The sequence below is a fragment of the Lacerta agilis genome, chromosome 7 (assembly GCF_009819535.1).
Source record: "Lacerta agilis isolate rLacAgi1 chromosome 7, rLacAgi1.pri, whole genome shotgun sequence".
Classification (NCBI taxonomy): Eukaryota; Metazoa; Chordata; class Lepidosauria; order Squamata; family Lacertidae; genus Lacerta; species Lacerta agilis.
The window spans coordinates 1,042,679-1,060,981 of record NC_046318.1 but is presented as its reverse complement, the minus strand read 5'-3'; the positions used below and the strand labels follow the sequence as shown (position 1 = coordinate 1,060,981).

The 18,303-nt window shown below is 45.9% G+C and overlaps 1 protein-coding gene across 3 annotated transcripts in view; it reads left to right on the top strand.

Annotated features, from left to right (window-relative positions):
* SEMA5A (semaphorin 5A) overlaps positions 1 to 18,303 on the top strand; it is a 127,907-nt gene that overhangs the window by 89,965 nt on the left and 19,639 nt on the right. For all 3 annotated transcript variants that reach the window (XM_033154101.1, XM_033154100.1, XM_033154102.1), the window contains 5 exons: positions 5,978 to 6,185; positions 7,384 to 7,501; positions 9,627 to 9,808; positions 10,119 to 10,262; positions 15,332 to 15,479. In XM_033154101.1, the coding sequence (XP_033009992.1) occupies positions 5,978 to 6,185; positions 7,384 to 7,501; positions 9,627 to 9,808; positions 10,119 to 10,262; positions 15,332 to 15,479 (800 nt within the window). The remainder of the gene's footprint in view (positions 1 to 5,977; positions 6,186 to 7,383; positions 7,502 to 9,626; positions 9,809 to 10,118; positions 10,263 to 15,331; positions 15,480 to 18,303) is intronic.

The window sequence follows — 18,303 nt, the reverse complement described above, 5'->3', positions numbered from 1 at the left end:
GGGGGGGGGGGGGTTGGAGACAGCAAAAGAAGGGAAATTAACTCTGAAGAGGTAAGCTTGGAATGATTACACAAGATGTTAGTGACAGACTTAGGTAAAATGAGACAGGTTCCCATTGTTCACCTCTGTAGCCACAAATAAATATACTTGTTTGCTGTGCTATATAAATCTGTGCCTTGGTCCATTAGCAGTTTATCACACAGCCCAGCAGAATAAATCTCTCTGTGCTTGGATTGTGCATACTTAAGTTCATGTGCAAGTCTGGATATGTGGAGCAGGGATGTTTCTAGTCTGTGTGTGGTCTCAGGGCAGGAACCAGGAGTGAACCTTTGAGCTGACAAAACTCTTGAAAGAGCCACAACTGGTGGTTTCTCTATTTATGTCTGTCTCGCCTTATTCCTCACTCGCTCTCCCCCTCTCCTTCCAAGTGCTCAAATACAGTCTCATGGAGGATTTTTTTAAAGAAGAAAATTAAGTATCATGTTTTCTTGCAGAGATTTATCCTGTAGTCTCCAGTTTTCCGTAAAGGTGCATAGTAATTACTTTTGAAGCATCAGTATATATTCCTGCATCAGCCCTTTGTGGAGTTTCACCCTCTTCCTTTCTGCAGCAATATGCATGGCATGGCTACAAAACAGCACTTTGTGCTCATAACCTCTGGTCCAGTGTTTCTCACCCAAGACCCATCCTGGTCTTGATCGAATGTGTGATAATACTGCATCCATTCTAGAGGTTCGATAGCGCAGACTGACCCGTTGCGATCATTCTCCAGGAGGCAAGATATAGTACGCCAGAAGAGGGAGGTGTCCTTCCTTAGGTATGTGTGATGTGGTGCTTGGCATGGGTTTTGTTTCATGAGCAGGTGCATTGCCTGATTTTGGGAAGGAAACCCAGGCAGCCACACCCCATTCAGAAACAGGTTTGTCTCATGATAGAGGGGTTAGGAAAACACAATTTTCTGTTCCCTGATTCTTTTGTTCCCTGATTCTTTTGTTCTTCATCAGAACTCTTTGTTTTGACTGAGGCACAGCCTTTTCCTTTGAATAATCACTGGGTGTAGAGATGAAGCTATTAAAAGCACAAGTCTGAAAAGGACAAGGCTGAATGAGAGAAGTCTCATTCAGAGGGATGTGAAAAGATAACCATAATTACCCTATTGCTGTAGAATAAGCTTTTGGACAGCATGACAAGCAATTGTCAAATACTTACTTGATTCTGAAAATGTACAATGGATTGTCTCATGGCATCCTCAAGATAGACTCAAGGAACTCTAATGAATTATCATTTTGGATGGTGCCCTTTAATGGATCTGAGGAGTTTGCAAATGAATTCAATTATCTGCACATTTTTAGTGGATCAACCCATGCATAAGTCTTTCTCTGCCTACTTCTATCATCAGCCACTTCTCCCCCCCCCCCACACACACCTTTGCCCCTCCAGCCAGGACACCCACAAGTAAGATTGCTTCATAAGTGGAGCTGGGGAGGTGCAGAGGGGAAACAGTTGGTGGTTAAAGGATTGTCCCCAGCCATTGCAGCCTGCTGCTCCTTGACTGCAATCCTCATTCACCACAGCTTCACTGGCCTGATGCTATTGCATAAAGAAAGAAATTAACTGAAATATTTCATATTAGCTCTTTCTAAGGGACTATTACTACATCTGAAATACTCTAGGTATTAACTGGTTACAGCAGCAGTACAGCTGCAATGCTAACATTCCTGTCCCCATCAGATTTAATGCATATGGCAGCATAGCAGAAGACTCAGAATTCTCTCTTTAGAAGATCAGGCCAGAACCAGTTTGTGTTCAGGATCCAGCTTATAATGTGTGCAAGTGGAACTGCAATGGAGGGATGGATCCCAAAATACCCTTCTTCCTTGTGTGGAAGAGCTGCTCAGAGCACTGAATGAGAGGAGTAAAACTAAATCCATGTTCTCCATTCAAAAGAGGATTGCTATAGAGCCTACCCCTTATAGTTAGTGTGGCGTCCTCTCTCTTTGCACTTGTGCAAAAGATCACTATTTCCTTCCACTCATCACTTTTTGGATCCAGGCAGAGATATGTGGAACTTTGTCCCCTGGTTTCCTCAGGTGTTTGGTGCTCTTTTCAGTTCTGTCCACAGAATATGTACATGCCTGTCTCCTGCCTTTAAAAGGCTGTTCTCCTTCCAGCTGTCTCGCACAAAGGCTTGTGTACCTAGCTACTAGTCCTGGATAATTATCGAGTCCCATTGCAAAGGCTGAAAAGAGCAGCAGTGAAACGGGCAAGAGCCTTTGCTGTAGGAGTGAAATTGACAAAGATTATATCTGATTAGCCTCCGAGACTATATATAGACTTGCAGCATTCTTCCTCTATTCCCTGTTACCAACACCAGACACTTAGGATACAATGTGTTGTGGGGAAAGAGAGCAATAGTGGAGGCCATACTAAATGGCTACATAGAGATTTTTTAAGAGGAGGAGGAGGAGGAGAAGAAGAAGAAGAAGATATTGTTCAGATGTCTGGAAGCCGTAGATAGATGCCTGCGTGGGAGCCGTTTGAAGTTAAATCCTTTGAAGACAGAGGTCCTTTGGCTCGGTCGAGACGATATGGGGTTGGGGGGTCAACTCCTATCCCTTGCGGGGGCACAAGTTTGGGTGTAATCTTTGACGCCTCCCTTTCTATGGAGGCACAGGTTGCAGCTATAACAAAGGTGGCATTTTTCCATCTCCGGGAAGCTAAGCAGTTGGTCCCTTACCTCTCTCGCCCCAACCTCGCCACTGTGATCCATGCGACCGTCACCTCCAGGCTTGATTCTTGTAACTCACTCTACGTGGGGCTGCCCTTGAAACTGACCCAGAAACTCCAGCGGGTGCAGAATGCCGCAGTGAGGCTCCTTACAGGGTCTTCGCTGCGGGATCACATTCGTCTAGTACTATACCAGCTGCACTGGCTCCCAGTGGAGTACAGGATCAGGTTTAAGGTGCTGGTTTTAACCTTTAAAGCCCTATACCAGGCTTCCTCAACCTCGGCCCTCCAGATGTTTTGAGACTACAATTCCCATCATCCCTGGCCACTGGTCCTGGTAGCTAGGGATCATGGAAGTTGTAGGCCAAAAACATCTGGAGGGCCGAGGTTGAGGAAGCCTGTCCTAGGACCTATGGGACCGCCTCTCCTGGTATGTCCCACGGAGGACCCTAACTGTCTGCTAATAACAACACCCTGGTCAGACTGGCCTTGACCAGAGCCAGGGCCTTATCAGTTGTGGCCCTGGCCTGGTGGAATGCTCTCTCACAAGAGACCAGGGATTTGACATCTTTTCGCAGGGCCTGCAATACGGAGCTGTTCCACCAGGTCTTTGGCCCAGGGTTCAGTCTGACTCATTTTCTCTTCGTATAAGAACAGGCACAAAGGAGGTTTCCCAGCCCACTCACAGGTCCTTATAATATCAGTGGAAACAATTGGTCCTGGCGAGAATTAACTGCTTTCAATTTAACCAGAGTACTGCCATTTGTTTAGTTTAATTATAATTATAATTTATTTGAATTAATTTTGGGATGCATTTTAATCAATTGATTGCTTGTTTTTATGTATATTGTGTTATTAATATGATGTTAGCTGCTCTGAGCCCAGCTCCGGCAGGGGAGGGTAGGATAGAAATAAAATTATTATTATTATTATTATTATTATTAAGAAGAAGAGAGGTACATTTTTTGGAGCTAGAAACCCCCACAGCATCTACCTTCATTGGTCTGTTGACAAAAGCTTAGAAAAGGTAAAGGGACCCCTGAGCCTTAGGTCCAGTCACAAACGACTCTGGGGTTGCGACGCTCATCTCACTCTATAGGCTGAGGGAGCCGGCGTACAGCTTCCGGGTCATGTGGCCAGCATGACTAAGCCACTTCTGGCAAAACCAGAGCAGCGCATGGAAACGCTGTTTACCTTCCTGCTGGAGCAGTACCTATTTATCTACTTGCACTTTGACGTGCTTTCGAACTGCTAGGTTGGCAGGAGCTGGGACCAAGCAACAGGAGCTCACCCCGTCATGGGGATTCAAACCGCCAACCTTCTGATTGGCAAGCCCTAGGCTCTGTGGTTTAGGAAAAGTCAAGAAGATGCTTTCTAACTCTGGACACTTTTGGTGTGTGTCTGAATGCCACCCACCCTGCCTTCTATTTTTAGATATCATGTGCTGACCTTGCACCTTTTTGTGGCTGTTGCTAAACTCCCTGGCTCTGATCTGCAGTGTTTCTTCATGACTTTGCTTCTAGCCCAGACCTGTTGTGTTTTCTTGATGAAGATTTAATCTTCACAGTGTTACATTTTGATTTAATTTTAAATTAACATTTCCTTTGTAATAGTCTAAGGATAGCATATCTGAGCGATTGAAAAATAATAAAAAGTGCAGTTTTCCCTCCAAGCCCCAGACAGAATATGATCTATGGTAATAATTACAGAAACAGAAATGAACAGAATGGGATGTTCAAACGAACAGAATGTTTCCTTGACTTAAGCTTATGTATATAGGCCTACACACAATACAAAGGAAGTGCTGGGAAAGAGAAGAGTAGGAGTTAATCTACGCCTATGTCCGTGTTCACTGGACTGGATCATTCCCATGGTATTTTATCCAACAATTGCAGGCCTTAACTGGGCAACAAGGGGGGCTGGACAGGAGATGCTCTCAGGCCTCCCATTCCCTATAATGGCTGGATCCCCTTCTGTCACGGGAGGAGCAAACAGGACTGCGTTGCACATTTCAGGGATGTCTCTGCACATGGTATTGCATTCCTGGTCTTTTTTTTTGTTTGAAGGGAAAATGGCTGGCTGCCCAGAGAAACTCCAAACAAGCGTTGTGATTAACCTTTTGGTCAAGTGTGCTGCAGGTCCAAAGGGTGGGAGAATGGCATTCTAACACATACTTTGGTGCACATTGAATCATTTCAATGCCTTGAGGTGATTTCGCCTGTAGTCTGTTGATGTAGAGAGCACGCACCAGGAGAGGCAGGCAGGAGTGCAGATCTGATTTTGTCACAGCCATCCCTCCTGCATTTAGCCACACCTTCCTGCTGGGATTGTTCAGCCAGAGGGGCAAGAGACTCTTAATCTCAGGGTCATGGGTTCGAGCCCCACATTGGGCAAAAGATTCCTGTATTGCAGAGGGTTGGACTAGATGACCCTCGGGGTCCCTTCCAACTCTACAGTTGGAACGCTACAATTCTATGAAACCAGTATCACTTGTGGCACCTGTGCTGCAGGTTCACCACCCCTTGGATCAGCAACTGGAAGCCTAAGGCAAGAGAAGAATATGGATTGGATAGTGGCCATAGGAGTGAGATTTACTGGTTGTCCAGTTGGGGAAATGGGCAGTACCCTGGTTATCCATTGCCCATCCCTTCTTCCAAGAGGCCCTGGGTTGAAACTAGTTGCCAATCAGTGCTCTGGAGCACAGTTACACTCCTGTGCAGCTCAGCAGTTATTGCATATGGGAGGATGCAATAATTCACTGCTGGATCACCTGAAACAGTGTTCTTCAACCTTGGATCCCCAGATGTTGTTGGATTACAACTCCCATCATCTCCATCCATCTTAAATTAGCACCGCATGCAGCCTTGCCTTGCTCTTTCTTTCTGGAACAGCCCCTACAGTCATGTTGTGGGAAGCTGTGTTGGGGAAGAGCCAGAGCTTGGTGCTCAGAAGTTTCCCAGGTTCCCAGTGCTGGGAGGGGGGCTTTGTGGCTCCATCCCACTATATTGTCCTCTACGGCTGTCCTCAAACAGATTTCAAGCCACAGAACTGGGAATTAAATCTGCCTAGAAGTCCAAATGCTGGAATGCTGCTTCCAGTCAGATTACACAACACCTTGCAAGATGGGCCAATGGCCCAATTCAGTATCAGTTGGTTTCATGCACCGTAGGTCTCCTTTGAGTTGCAAGGAATGCATGCATCCTCTGCTTGCATGGTTTTCACAAATAACTCCCTTCTCCTGCCGTTACAGATCATGGCACTATTAAGAAAGTACTTGCTCCAGTTAATCAAACATCGAGCAGCTGCTTGCTGGAGGAGATTGACATATTCCCAAAGAAGCAGTGGGAGCCCATCAGGAGTCTGCAGATTTTACACAGCCAGAGTGCTCTGTATGTGGGCCTTCAGAGAAGTGTGGTGAAGATCCCACTGAAAAGATGTCAGTTTTACAAAACACACAGGTATCTGGCTGGCTGACTGTGAGATGCGCAGAATTCAAAGATATCAGGGATTTGTAAAAATGCATTACTGTTGGGGCCACCAGCCAATCCTAAAGAATTTTAGTTTATCATTCAACTTCCACTTAATCTATTAATTGAATTGGGGGGAGGGTCCCCCAAGATGCACTATCTATGAAGATCAACCCCATAAAAATAAACACTTTCGGAAAAAGCAAAAAAATGTTTGTTTGTTTTTAAAAATCAAGACTTACTGCTAGCAGAGGAGAAAGTGGTGTGGTATGTGCATGGTTGCCACAGTTTCATTTGCACATGTGCTCAAGGACAGTTGGGGTCTATTGCACCCATCCAAAATAGCCTCCTAGTACTATAAACAACATCCTATCAATTAATCAGCTGAAGCTTTAGTTGTTTAATATTCCAATTAATAATTATCTAATCTCAGTAATGTTATCTACAGTGCTTTTCCTTTTGGGACAAAGTAGAACATCTCCAGAAAACTATTAATTGCTCCAACAAATGGAGATTATCTGTAGGGAAACTCAACGTCTGAGACCTCTCTGATGAATGGGGAGGAGAGTTGGGGAAGGACTAGAATTCTCCCTCCTACTCTGCCCCACTTGTCAAGTGTGATGGGTCTTTTGCTAGAAACAGCAGCTCTTTCTCAGCACAGGTTGTTGGTATCCCTCTGTCTTGAGAGACAATGGAGTGCTCCTCCGGGGGTAAAGCCAAACTGCAGTGACCTCCAGGGTGCAAGGCTGGGCAGCACGTAGGAAGGTCCTGGGCTGCCTTGCTGGTGTCCAAATGGAAGCAGAGCAAAAGGCCTGGCCCCAGCTTGGCTGCAGGAGTTGCCGGAAGGGGGTGTAGAAGGTGCCATCCAGCTGCCTTTGGGACTCCACTCCAGATTTGTGCAGGGTTCACTCCTGAGCCCTTTCTTCTCCTTAATGTGTCCTGCAAGGCAGGTGGTGCAGGTTTCCCCTCAGGGTTTACTCCCACAGCCTTTCTCATGAATGAGTATAGCCGCAAGGCAGCAGAGATTTAGGATCAGAGTTTTCCTTCTCCTAGATGGGCTCCCTTCCCAGGTTGACAAGTCCCCTGCGCCCTCTACAGCACATGCCTTCTTGAGCGTTGGAGCCACTTGAAGGCCTTCCTGGTACACATGATTATACTGCAGTCTGATGTTTTGGGTTTGTGTTTTCAGCGCATGTGTTGGATCCCAGGATCCTTACTGCGGCTGGGACCTGGTGCTCAAGAAGTGCACACCACTGGAAGAAAGCCTGAGTATGAGTCAGTGGGAGCAAAGCATCTCATTGTGTCCAGTAAGTTCAATTCAGACTCTTCTTTTCCCTGAGTCCAAGTGATTCCCGCAGAAGTAAGTCTTGAGTATTTGAGTCAAGGAAGTGATTATGCACAAATAATGTCAGTTCAAGATTTCTTGTCTCTCTGATCTGAGCTACAGTCTCAACCTTTCTTCTTTCCTCGGCAAGCTGTTACGCAGCATGATTTGCATGTCTGAGACATTTAAGTTATCACCTACAGTCTCACATGCATAACAAGAGAACATCCGTCAGTTGCAGCTGTAGGATGCTGGCAATTGCAGTTGTTGCCAGAGAAGTGGAACAGTCAGGCTGGCTGTGGAAGCCTCACACAGGGATTGGGACATCCCAAGAGATGTGTGCTGTTGGCAGGAAGTGGGAAGGAATCCAAGGCTCTGCTACAGGGCACTCAGGGTATTCAGGTTTGGAAGCAGAGTGCGAAGAAGGGAGTCTTGAAGCAGAAGAGTTCAGACAGGAAGCATGGGAATGAGCAGTCAAAATCTAGCAAAGCAAGGTAGGGGAGCCCGAGTCTGAGGAGAAGGGGCTCTGTGAAAGGAGAGGTTGATAAGGAGGCAGACTGCCAAGAAGCCTCCCATGGGGCCCAGTGACAAGTGATGCTGTAAGCTGGCCCAGGGGGGCTGTAGGTTGGAGAGGCAGGAATGCCAGGCCAGGCAAATGGGAGGAGGGCCAGAAGGCTGGAGGACTCTTGGGCCTGTTTCTCCCAGCCTTGTTTAACTTGCTCATGGGACTTTGTAATGTCACTCTTGCTCCCGGTGATCTGCCTGATAGGTTTGTTGAGTCCAGACTAATTTTCTTTCTTTCTTGCACATTTGCACTGCATGATAGCCTTTTATCTGTGTCAATGCTAGTTGGACATGCTGCTTTTCTCAAAGCTTGAGGTGTGTTGCATTGGCGACCAATTTCATTCACATAATCATATACAGTGGTGTCCCGCTAGACAAAAATAATTCGTTCTACGAGTGTCTTCGTAGAGCGAATTTTTCGTCTAGCGAAGCGGCAATGCAGCGCGGAGGTTTTCGCGCCGGAAAAAAATAATTCGTCTTGCGAGGCAGCCCCATTGACTTTTTCGTCTTGCGGGGCAGCCTTCCGCTAGCGAATGCCGTTCGTCTAGCGAGTTTTTCGTCTAGTGAGGCATTTGTCTAGCGGGGCACCACTGTATCATCAATGATTACAGCTAGTTGACTATCGATGAAGGGAGACAGGCATTCTGTTGGGTGGTTGAAGGGTTTCTGACATGCATTCACTGCCTTCCAAGGTATTTGGTTTTTAAGGTAGAGATTGTGTATTGAAACAACTTCCACAACACTTAAAATGGCTGTCTACCTTCAGCCTCTTTATTTTTAAGCCTGATGCAACGAGTATCTACTTCAATTTATTTCTGGTCTATATGTATGAACTGAATTGCAAAACTGTGAACTGAACAATTTCCCCGAAGAACCTAAGGTAATGTTGATGGCAGCAGGAAGCCAGTCTTTTTGATACACAATCATAGTATCTGCAGATTGCTGCATAGCACAGCTGTTTGGGGGTGTTGAATGGCTTGATGAGCCCTGGCTGCCTCTGCTAAGAGACAGCTGGTATCAAGTTTTGGGCACACTGTGGCCATGATCCAGCAGCTCCAGTTGTGCATCTTGAACAGACAGGGCCTCTTTCTGAAGAGGCAAAAATACCCAACATGCATAATGAAAAATGTCCATGTGCAATGAGATAATTTCCACTCTTGTAGAAAAAATGGAGAAAGACTTTTGTTCTGGAATTTTGAGGAAATGGTAAAATGACAGCAATTGACACACATTGCCAGTGGAATCGCATAGTACAGTCCTCATAGGACTGTATCACTTAATAATGAAAGCGAGGAAGTCCCATGCTTAAATTTCCCCCATATGTAAAAACTCCCTGCGTATGGAAAGCTGTCACATCAGGGAAATAAAGCCTTTTTTCTGGGCATGCTAAATTTTGAAATGCCGAAGTGTTTTGTTTTTTTAAATGAGAAATATTCAAGCATATGAAAGCAGTATAATTCAGCAAGAGCTGAGCTCCATGACTGCTGTGAGTATTGCCTTAACTATGGTTACCAGAGCTTCTCTTCTTGCCTTTTGCTCTCTAGGTAAGGAATCTGACTGTGGATGGCTATTTTGGAACCTGGTCAGAGTGGAAGTCTTGCTCCCATGTGGACGGCTCCAGTGTAGGCTTTTGCCTCTGCAGAAGTCGCTTGTGTGACAGCCCAGTTCCAAAATGTGGAGGACGGCAGTGTGAAGGGCCCAGTCTAGAGGTGGCCAATTGCTCCAGGTGAGCCAAAGAAGGAGGAGGGGACCTGGAAGGGGTGGGAAACTTTTCTGCAAATGGGTATTGATGTTGCAATTTGGGCCACTCCATACATGTTTTAGGTGTAAATCCTTTAGGTATAAACCTTAAAATGTCAACTATGGATGTGTATAGGGTGTAATTTTTAAAAGAAAAAATCACTGGAGTAGTGGGAGAAAGGGGGTGCTTAACTCTTTCCTTGCCTGTCCTTACCCCTCAGTCCAGATTTCCACAATCCCTTCCAAGCAGCTATTTCCCATGTAGTGTTCAGAGTTCTGCTCCCTTATTCTTCTAGAAATGGAGGCTGGACTCCTTGGACATCCTGGTCCCCTTGCAGCACTTCCTGTGGGATAGGCTTCCAAGTCCGCCAGCGCTCTTGCACCAACCCAAGCCCTCGGCATGGAGGCCGTGTGTGTGTGGGACAGAACCGGGAAGAAAGGTAAGCTGCCTTCTCCTCGTCACTGACTTAACTTTTATGTGTCATCAGCCTCTTTCATTTCTCCTCCTTTTTGTCAATCAGCCTTTGCTCCTCCAATTTCTGCTATTTCTGCTTGTAGCATCCTTATTGTTACCGAGGGAATAAAAATTCAGTTGCAGTTTTCTTTTTTTTTTTATAAGAATTTATTGGCATTTTTCTATAACAACATATACCCACACCCACACCTACAATTAAACAAATGCAAAACACATAGAACAAATACAAACAGTGTCAAGTTTTCTTATTGCATCTTTCTAGAGAAAAAAAAAAATTTCTATTTCCATATCTTGACTATTGACTTCCCCTGCCTTTTCACCTTCGAGTTTATATCCTAAGTCTATTTTATAACCATTTCTCCTAACAAAGAAAAAAAAAGTTAAATTCAGTTGTGTAATTACAATCCATTATATCTTCCACATTTTACTAAAAATACATCACTACATCTTGATCTCAATCCTCTTATTCCATAAACATAATCCACTTAGATTTACTTTACTTATACTCCACCTCACTGATCTTCACAGCTCATTCGATCAAATCTATCTCTTCTATCCTTAAGATTGCTGCTAATAACATGATAACTTGAAATATCTCCTTTCATGTTCAAATAAAAAAAATGTAACAGAAAATTGTTGACAGTATTCACCCTCCGATTTCAGTTTACCATATCGGGCTACCTTAAGTTTTACTTAATGCTTCACCCCACACCCCCTCTGTCCATTATTCTTCTCCTAGTGGTTTCAACACTAAACTTCCATGTAGCTTCCCTCTCCAAACGTCCACAGATCCAGGCACAGTCCAAACCTCTCCTTGCCACGAGTTCAGAGGTATCCATCTCATCATCTCTCAGCTTCTTCGGTTCTTTGTAACATTCCTTTTCTTCTTGTAAATACCTTAATTCTCTGTCCCTGGCCCCCGAGCTCACACCTCGGGGACTGGATATAAAAAATCTTGACGTCGCCTTGGGGCTGCCACCCCCAAAAAGCGAATTTCTTCTCCGAAGTAGCTCACTCATCAGCCCTCTCAGCTCCTTGGCAAGAGATTCTTCCAAAGTGTCAAAAGTTTTAAAAGCCTCCTCTGTGGGCAATTGGTTCCATTTCAGACCCCCACACAAGACTTTGACTTTTCTACAAAGCAATTCCACCTTCAAGGCAGTGAGTCTCTGTTCATCCGTTAGTCCAGAGTTCAATGCCAGTTCAAGGGCGAAACCCAGCATACTGGCAGAGGAGGAGGAAGTGGGTGTCATATTTCTACTCCCCTCTTTGTTCGTCGCCATTTTCCTGAGCTGGAGCGCAAATACCGCAACTTTAAATGGAGATATTTTCCTCTAATTAGCTTCCCGAAAGAAAAGTTTGCCAGTCTCATGTGTCAATTTTAAATACATTATAGCCAGTTCTGTAGCAGTAATCACTCAGATTGGTTAGATTCTTGAGCTCGAAGGGAGGGAGGCAGGCTGCCCTTCTCCTTCCCCCCGGATCGTCCCAAAAGCACGATTTCACTCAAATTCTTTACTCACGACCACCGGGTTCCTTTAGCTCCATTCTTCACAGGTAGAACTTAGACGCTCACCGCGGGCTCTGTCGCCGCATTTGCATCCCGGTTGGGGCATGTCCCCGAAGCCCGGCTCCGGTTGTCCCTTCACCCCCACTCCCCCTTTACAGGGGGAGCGAGGGAAGGGTTCGGAGCCTCCGCGGGCGCTGCCGGGGAGCCCAGGGTGCGGGACGCTCTTCCCGCACCCCAACCGGAGCCGCGCGCTGCGGTAGCGCGGCTCCTAACCCCCGGGATGGACAAGGCGCTTCGGACCCGAAGCAGCCTTCGACCACCCGGCGATGGCGTCACCGCCGGAAGTCCAAAAATTCAGTTGCAGTTTTCACTTAGTTGGGATCTCCCCAAATCAGCATTGCCACATAGTTCTGCCTCTCCCTGCACATGACTGCCTTCGAAACCTGCAATTCAGGGGAAAGTGTATGATCTCGGCACTGGGTTGTTAGCCAGCTAGTTTTTGATTTCTTCACTGGGTATTCTAAGGTTCTGTAAAGCACTAGAGAATGTTTTCAGGGTTGTAGCTGCCTAACAATATATGTTACATTAAAGCAGACTATTCTTAAAAAGTATTTTAATTGCTATATCTTCCAGCTTGGCAGAGCTGGGGTGCCTCATGCTTCCACCACACAGGTTCCATCACACTCTAAAGCAGAGGTTTTAAAATTTCCTGCTGTCAGGATACTCTTTCCAACTCGACCTGTCTGCTTCCAGACCCCAGCACATCTGACACAAAAATCTGGTGCATTGCAAAATCTTCTGGTGCCTGTTTTCAGGGGAAGCAACCCAAGGCTTCCTTGCAGATGTGATTTGCAAGGGAAGATCTGTAATAATGCAGGAAGAGCTGCCCTTTGGGGAGGCTGTCCACTCTTGCTGAGAAAGTTCTCAGAAGCTCCAGGGCTTCCCTGGGCACAGTCTGAAACTTCCCACCGGTATAATGACCAAGAAGGGGAGCCAAGGGTCAGGCTGCGTGGAAAAGAGCAGGCTTTTATCTTTGATGGTATCTTCTAAGTTCTGTGGAATGAAAAGCAGAATACAACTAGCCAGGCCGCTGTGAAAGAAGCAAAAACTGCTCATGCAAGTAAATGTGGCAATTGAGCAGGCACAGTCTCTTCTTCAACCGTGTCCCTGAGAGCAGCCCTTTTCCTTTCTCAAACGTGCCGTCACTCACTCCTTTCGAGGGAAAATAAAGCACTGTGAGTGGGACATTGGATGGGCCCACGCATCTCCAATGGTGCCTCTTTTAATTGAGCTTTAGGTATCGGTCCATCCTCTTCATGTCTATGGAGGAGTAAGTCTGTTTGAGTTTAGTGGGGCTTAATCCTAGCTAAGTGGGTATAGGATTGTTCTGGTCCATAGCAACAGAGGACTATTGGCCTGTCGAGTTCAGTATTATTACATACACTGACTAGCAGCAGCTCTCAGTTTCAGACAAGGGTTGCTGCCAGCCTTCTCCCCGCCCTGGGACATAAGTGTGCTGGTGTTGCGTTTGTGAGGTGCTCAGTCACCATAAGAATGAGCATCCCATTCTATGGAGGGAAATATGAAGCCTGTGTGAGCACAATGAATTCCTTTCCAGGAAGCAAGCTTGAGTTTGGAGTTGCTGGGGGGGGGGGAAGGGAAGGGACCAGCTTGTGTGCGTGTTTGTAATCATCTGTCGCTCCCCCCTCCCTTCCACACCTTCAAATAGCAATTGCTATCTTTGGGGAGATTGACTGTGGCCTCAGTCGATGCATCTCGCGAGGGTCATGCCACTGGCCTGGCTGGCAGTTTTCCCATGTCACCCTCTCACTCCTGCCCTCATCACTTCCAGACGCAGGGTCAGTGCAGAGGTCTCCAGTTTCACAGATCTAAAGCCCTTGCATTGCTTGTTTTGCAGAATTGCTGCAAAACATAAGCCCTCTGGGTCCTGAGAAAAGAAGAAATTAACAGGCAGGGGAAGAGCAGCAGGGGGAAAATCACTTCCTGCTAGCTTGAAATGCTTCCAGAAAGAGGATTAATCAGACTTTGCTCAAAATCCTGCGTTCCAGCAGATTCACCCCCACAATGAGACTTGGAGGCTTCTGGGGCTTGTCTGCTCGGTGCAGCAATTTAACTTGTGTGCCGTTGCTCATTCTGACTGGGAGGAAAATGTGAAGTTGGCTTCATGTCTCGTTTTGTTTTATTAAAAGCAAAGCAGTTTTTACAAACTCTCTGGCTGCAATCCAGAGTCCTGTGCATGTACTGGACTTCAGTTGTCTGCTGTGCTTGTGTGTGTGTGTGTGTGTGTGTGTGTGTGTGTCAGAGAGAGAGAGAGAGAGAGAGAAAGAGAGAGAGAGAGAGAGGTTTCATAACTGCCAGTAGGGGCAATATCCTTGAACGTGTAGTGCTTGATATGGGGCAATTTTTGGTTGGGTATCATGTTATTAATTTTTGTAAGTTGGTTGCTACAGAAAAAAGTATCTAAGCAGTTTACAAAACTGTAAGCAAATAAAGCATAACATAGCACCAGGAGAAAAGAACAATGCTTCACAATAAAAGCCATACAGCAAACAACAATCCATAAAAAGGCAGAATAAAAGAGCAGCAAAAACTTTGGCAGCTGAAAAATCCACAACTGGAAAAGCCTTCATAGTCAATTTTAACAAGCTGGAACGTGTGCAATCCAGATGATAAAGGTGGAGGGAATTGTGTATGTTTAGCCTGTAAAGAGGAGACTGAGAGGAGATCTGATAGCCATCTTCAGATATCTCAAGGGCTGTCACATGGAAGAGGGAGCAAGTTTGTTTTCCCCTGCTTTGGAGGGTAGGACTTGAACCAATGGATTCAAGTTACAAGACAGGAGATTCCAACTAAACATCAGGAAGAACTTTCTCACAGTAAGAGCTGTTTGACGGTGGAACAGACTCCCTCTTTTCCACAGCCGCAATAGGCTAGAAGTCAGACAACCTTTTCAAAATTGTTGGTCTATTTGCATGTTTCAAAAATCTAGCAAGTCAGATCTTAGCTGCCACCAGCAAAAATTGAACTAAATCAAGATGGGTCACGGTGTCTGGAATATATCCTGACAGGAATACCACTGGTACATGTGGTAATAAGTGCCTTGTTATGGCACATAAAATATGTAAAATAACTATACAGTTTTTTCTCAAAAGACAACAGTCCCACCATGGGTGTATGTAGGTTCTTTTACTCACACTTGTTCACATGCATTTCTTACTGTTACAATCCTCCATCTTGACCTTTTTTCAAAATTCTGAATGTAACCTTTTTGAGGCAGAGACCTCTTTTTGTTATGTGGTTTTGTAAACTGCCATGTACATTGCTCAGTCCTATATATTAGCACAAAATATTATGGTAAGACCACAGTCATATTTGGCTTCACATTGGTCTTCAGAAATGTATGTGTACCTTCTTGATAGTGAAAGCACTAAACCCTGTTCTTAAATAATGCAAACAGCGGTGACCAGGTATACCATTTCTTTTCTCTTTTGCTTCCCTTCTCACAGGTATTGCAATGAGCACCTGTTGTGCTCTCCACACATGTTCTGGACTGGCTGGGGTGCCTGGGAACGTTGTACATCCCAGTGTGGAGGTGGGATCCAGGCCCGCCACAGAACCTGTGAGAATGGCCCTGACTGTCCCGGCTGCAGCGTGGTGAGTCACGCATTAATTGCTCTAATGTGTATATGCATATTTTATATTTTTATGACCTTAATATATATTCATGAGGTGATTTTGTAGCATACTAAGCTGTGGCAGAGGACGCGGGTGGCACTGTGGTCTAAACCACTGAGCCTAGGGCTTGCTGATCGGAAGGTCGACGATTCGAATCCCCGCAACGGGGTGAGCTCCCATTGTTCGGTCCCAGCTCCTGCCAACCTAGCAGTTCAAAAGCACATCAAGTGCAAGTAGATAAATACAAGGCAGGAAGGTAAACGGCGTTTTCGTGCGCTGCTCTGGTTCGCCAGAAGTGGCTTAGTCATGCTGGCCACATGACCCGGAAGCTGTACGCAGGCTCCCTCGGCCAATAAAGTGAGATGAGCGCCGCAACCCCAGAGTCGTCCGTGACCGGACCTAACGGTCAGGGGTCCCTTTACCTTTACCTTTTAAGCTAAGTTTGTTCTTGGTATGAGCTTTCGTGTGCATGCACACTTCTTCAGAATTTTTTCGAGTTTCGCCTGTAGATAGATAAATGGATAGATGTATACTGACAGTCAGAGCCAGGTGTGGAAACCTCTTGGGTTAAACCACTGCAATTCATTGCTTGTTGGGCTGCCTTTGAAGACTTCTTAGAAACTTCAGTTGGTACACAATACAGCAACTTGCAGAACAACCCAAACTTCCCTTGTCTTGGATGGTGTGTGTATTGAGCAGAGATGTCTTTCTGCTCAACTGTGTAGGAGGGTTGTCCAGGGTGGGGAGGAGTGTTGGGTCTGAGCTGGCCCAGGATCCCCTGGCTCTTAAGTTGATCTCCTGGCTGTTGGGTGAGGCACTGGGACCAACCTTGGAGCTGGTCACTGTATCAGCCAGGATCTGGCATTGATTTGACCCGATCATTCTCCACAGCACCACCCTCCATAGCAGCCACCTTTAACAGCTGGGCTGTGGTTGCTCCAGTGACTTCACCATCCTGCAAAGTCCCACTGGAGGGGAGTGAGGGCAAGGAATGCAGCCTGGATTACTAACTGGGACTGATGATTCAAAGCCTGCTCTTAAACAGGGCACAACACAAAGCACGGGCACTTCCCTCTAACATCTGGAGTGGCCTGGGACCTAGGCACCTGCTCTGTTTTGCACCTGAGGTTCTGCTCCTTATCTGAAATAAGCTGGGTGATTGCCAAGGAGAAGGACTTTTTGGTCATGGCCCCCTGCTTCTGGAATGCCCTCCTTAGGGAGGCTCAACTGGTGCCAACCGTGATGTCATTCAAGCACCAGGGAAATATGTTTTCATTTACTCTGTGTCCTTGTTTTCATTGTTGTTTCACTTGCATGTTTTCCTCATAGTTTTACTGAAGTGTGGCCCATAAATTAAATAAAAAAAAGTGGGATCAACCTGGGTCTCAAGCTAGTGTGCCCCCTCCCTCTCTCCTGCTCCCGATCCCCTGGGTTATTCTCAGTGGACTCTGGGAATGGCAGATTCAGGCTTCTGGAATGGTGCCCTTTCAGTTTTCTGAGTGGAAAGGGTTACTTTGTTCTTCCTTGGAGAACCTTTAATTCTGAATGTAAAAAAAAAAAGGTCAGAGAGCGAGAGAGAGAGAGAGAGAGAGAAGTGTCGTAAGACAGCACAAGCAAAGACCTGTGTTGACCTGCAGTGGCTTTTTATATCGAAGGGTATGATTTGGCATTTACCCATGAAAAGTCAATGGCAGTGCACAGCGCAGAAGGGGGGAAATGCTTCTCTTTTTAGCTGCTGTAATTATGATTCTCGTTTGAAGCTGCGTTATAGCTTGTTCGTGCTAACTGTATATTTAGAAGGAAAAGCCAGAGATTATGTGCTAAAGGGACTAAAAATGAGAAGTTGTTGTTCAGTCGTTCAGTCGTGTCCGACTCTTCGTGACCCCATGGACCAGAGCACGCCAGGCACGCCTATCCTTCACTGCCTCTCGCAGTTTGGCCAAACTCATGTTAGTAGCTTCAAGAACACTGTCCAACCATCTCATCCTCTGTCGTCCCCTTCTCCTTGTGCCCTCCATCTTTCCCAGCATCAGGGTCTTTTCTAGGGATTCTTCTCTTCTCATGAGGTGGCCAAAGTACTGAAGCCTCAACTTCAGGATCTGTCCTTCTAGTGAGTACTCAGGGCTGATTTCTTTGAGAATGGATAGGTTTGATCTTTTTGCAGTCCACGGGACTCTCAAGAGTCTCCTCCAGCACCATAATTCAAAAGCATCAATTCTACGGCGATCAGCCTTCTTTATGGTCCAGCTCTCACTTCCGTACATTACTACTGGGAAAACCATAGCTTTAACTATACGGACTTTTGTCGGCAAGGTGATGTCTTTGCTTTTTAAGATGCTGTCTAGGTTTGTCATTGCTTTTCTCCCAAGAAGCAGGCGTCTTCTGATTTCGTGACTGCTGTCACCATCTGCAGTGATCATGGAACCCAAGAAAGTGAAATCTCTCACTGCCTCCATTTCTTCCCCTTCTATTTGCCAGGAAGTGATGGGACCAGTGGCCATGATCTTAGTTTTTTGATGTTGAGCTTCAGACCATATTTTGCGCTCTCTTCTTTCACCCTCATTAAAAGGTTCTTCAATTCTTCCTCACTTTCTGCCATCAAGGTAGTATCATCAGCATATCTGAGGTTGTTGATATTTTTTCCGGCAATCTTAATTCCGGTTGGGGATTCATCCAGTCCAGCCTTTCGCATGATGTATTCTGCATATAAGTTAAATAAGCAGGGAGACAATATACAGCCTTGTCGTACTCCTTTCCCAATTTTGAACCAATCAGTTGTTCCATATCCAGTTCTAACTGTAGC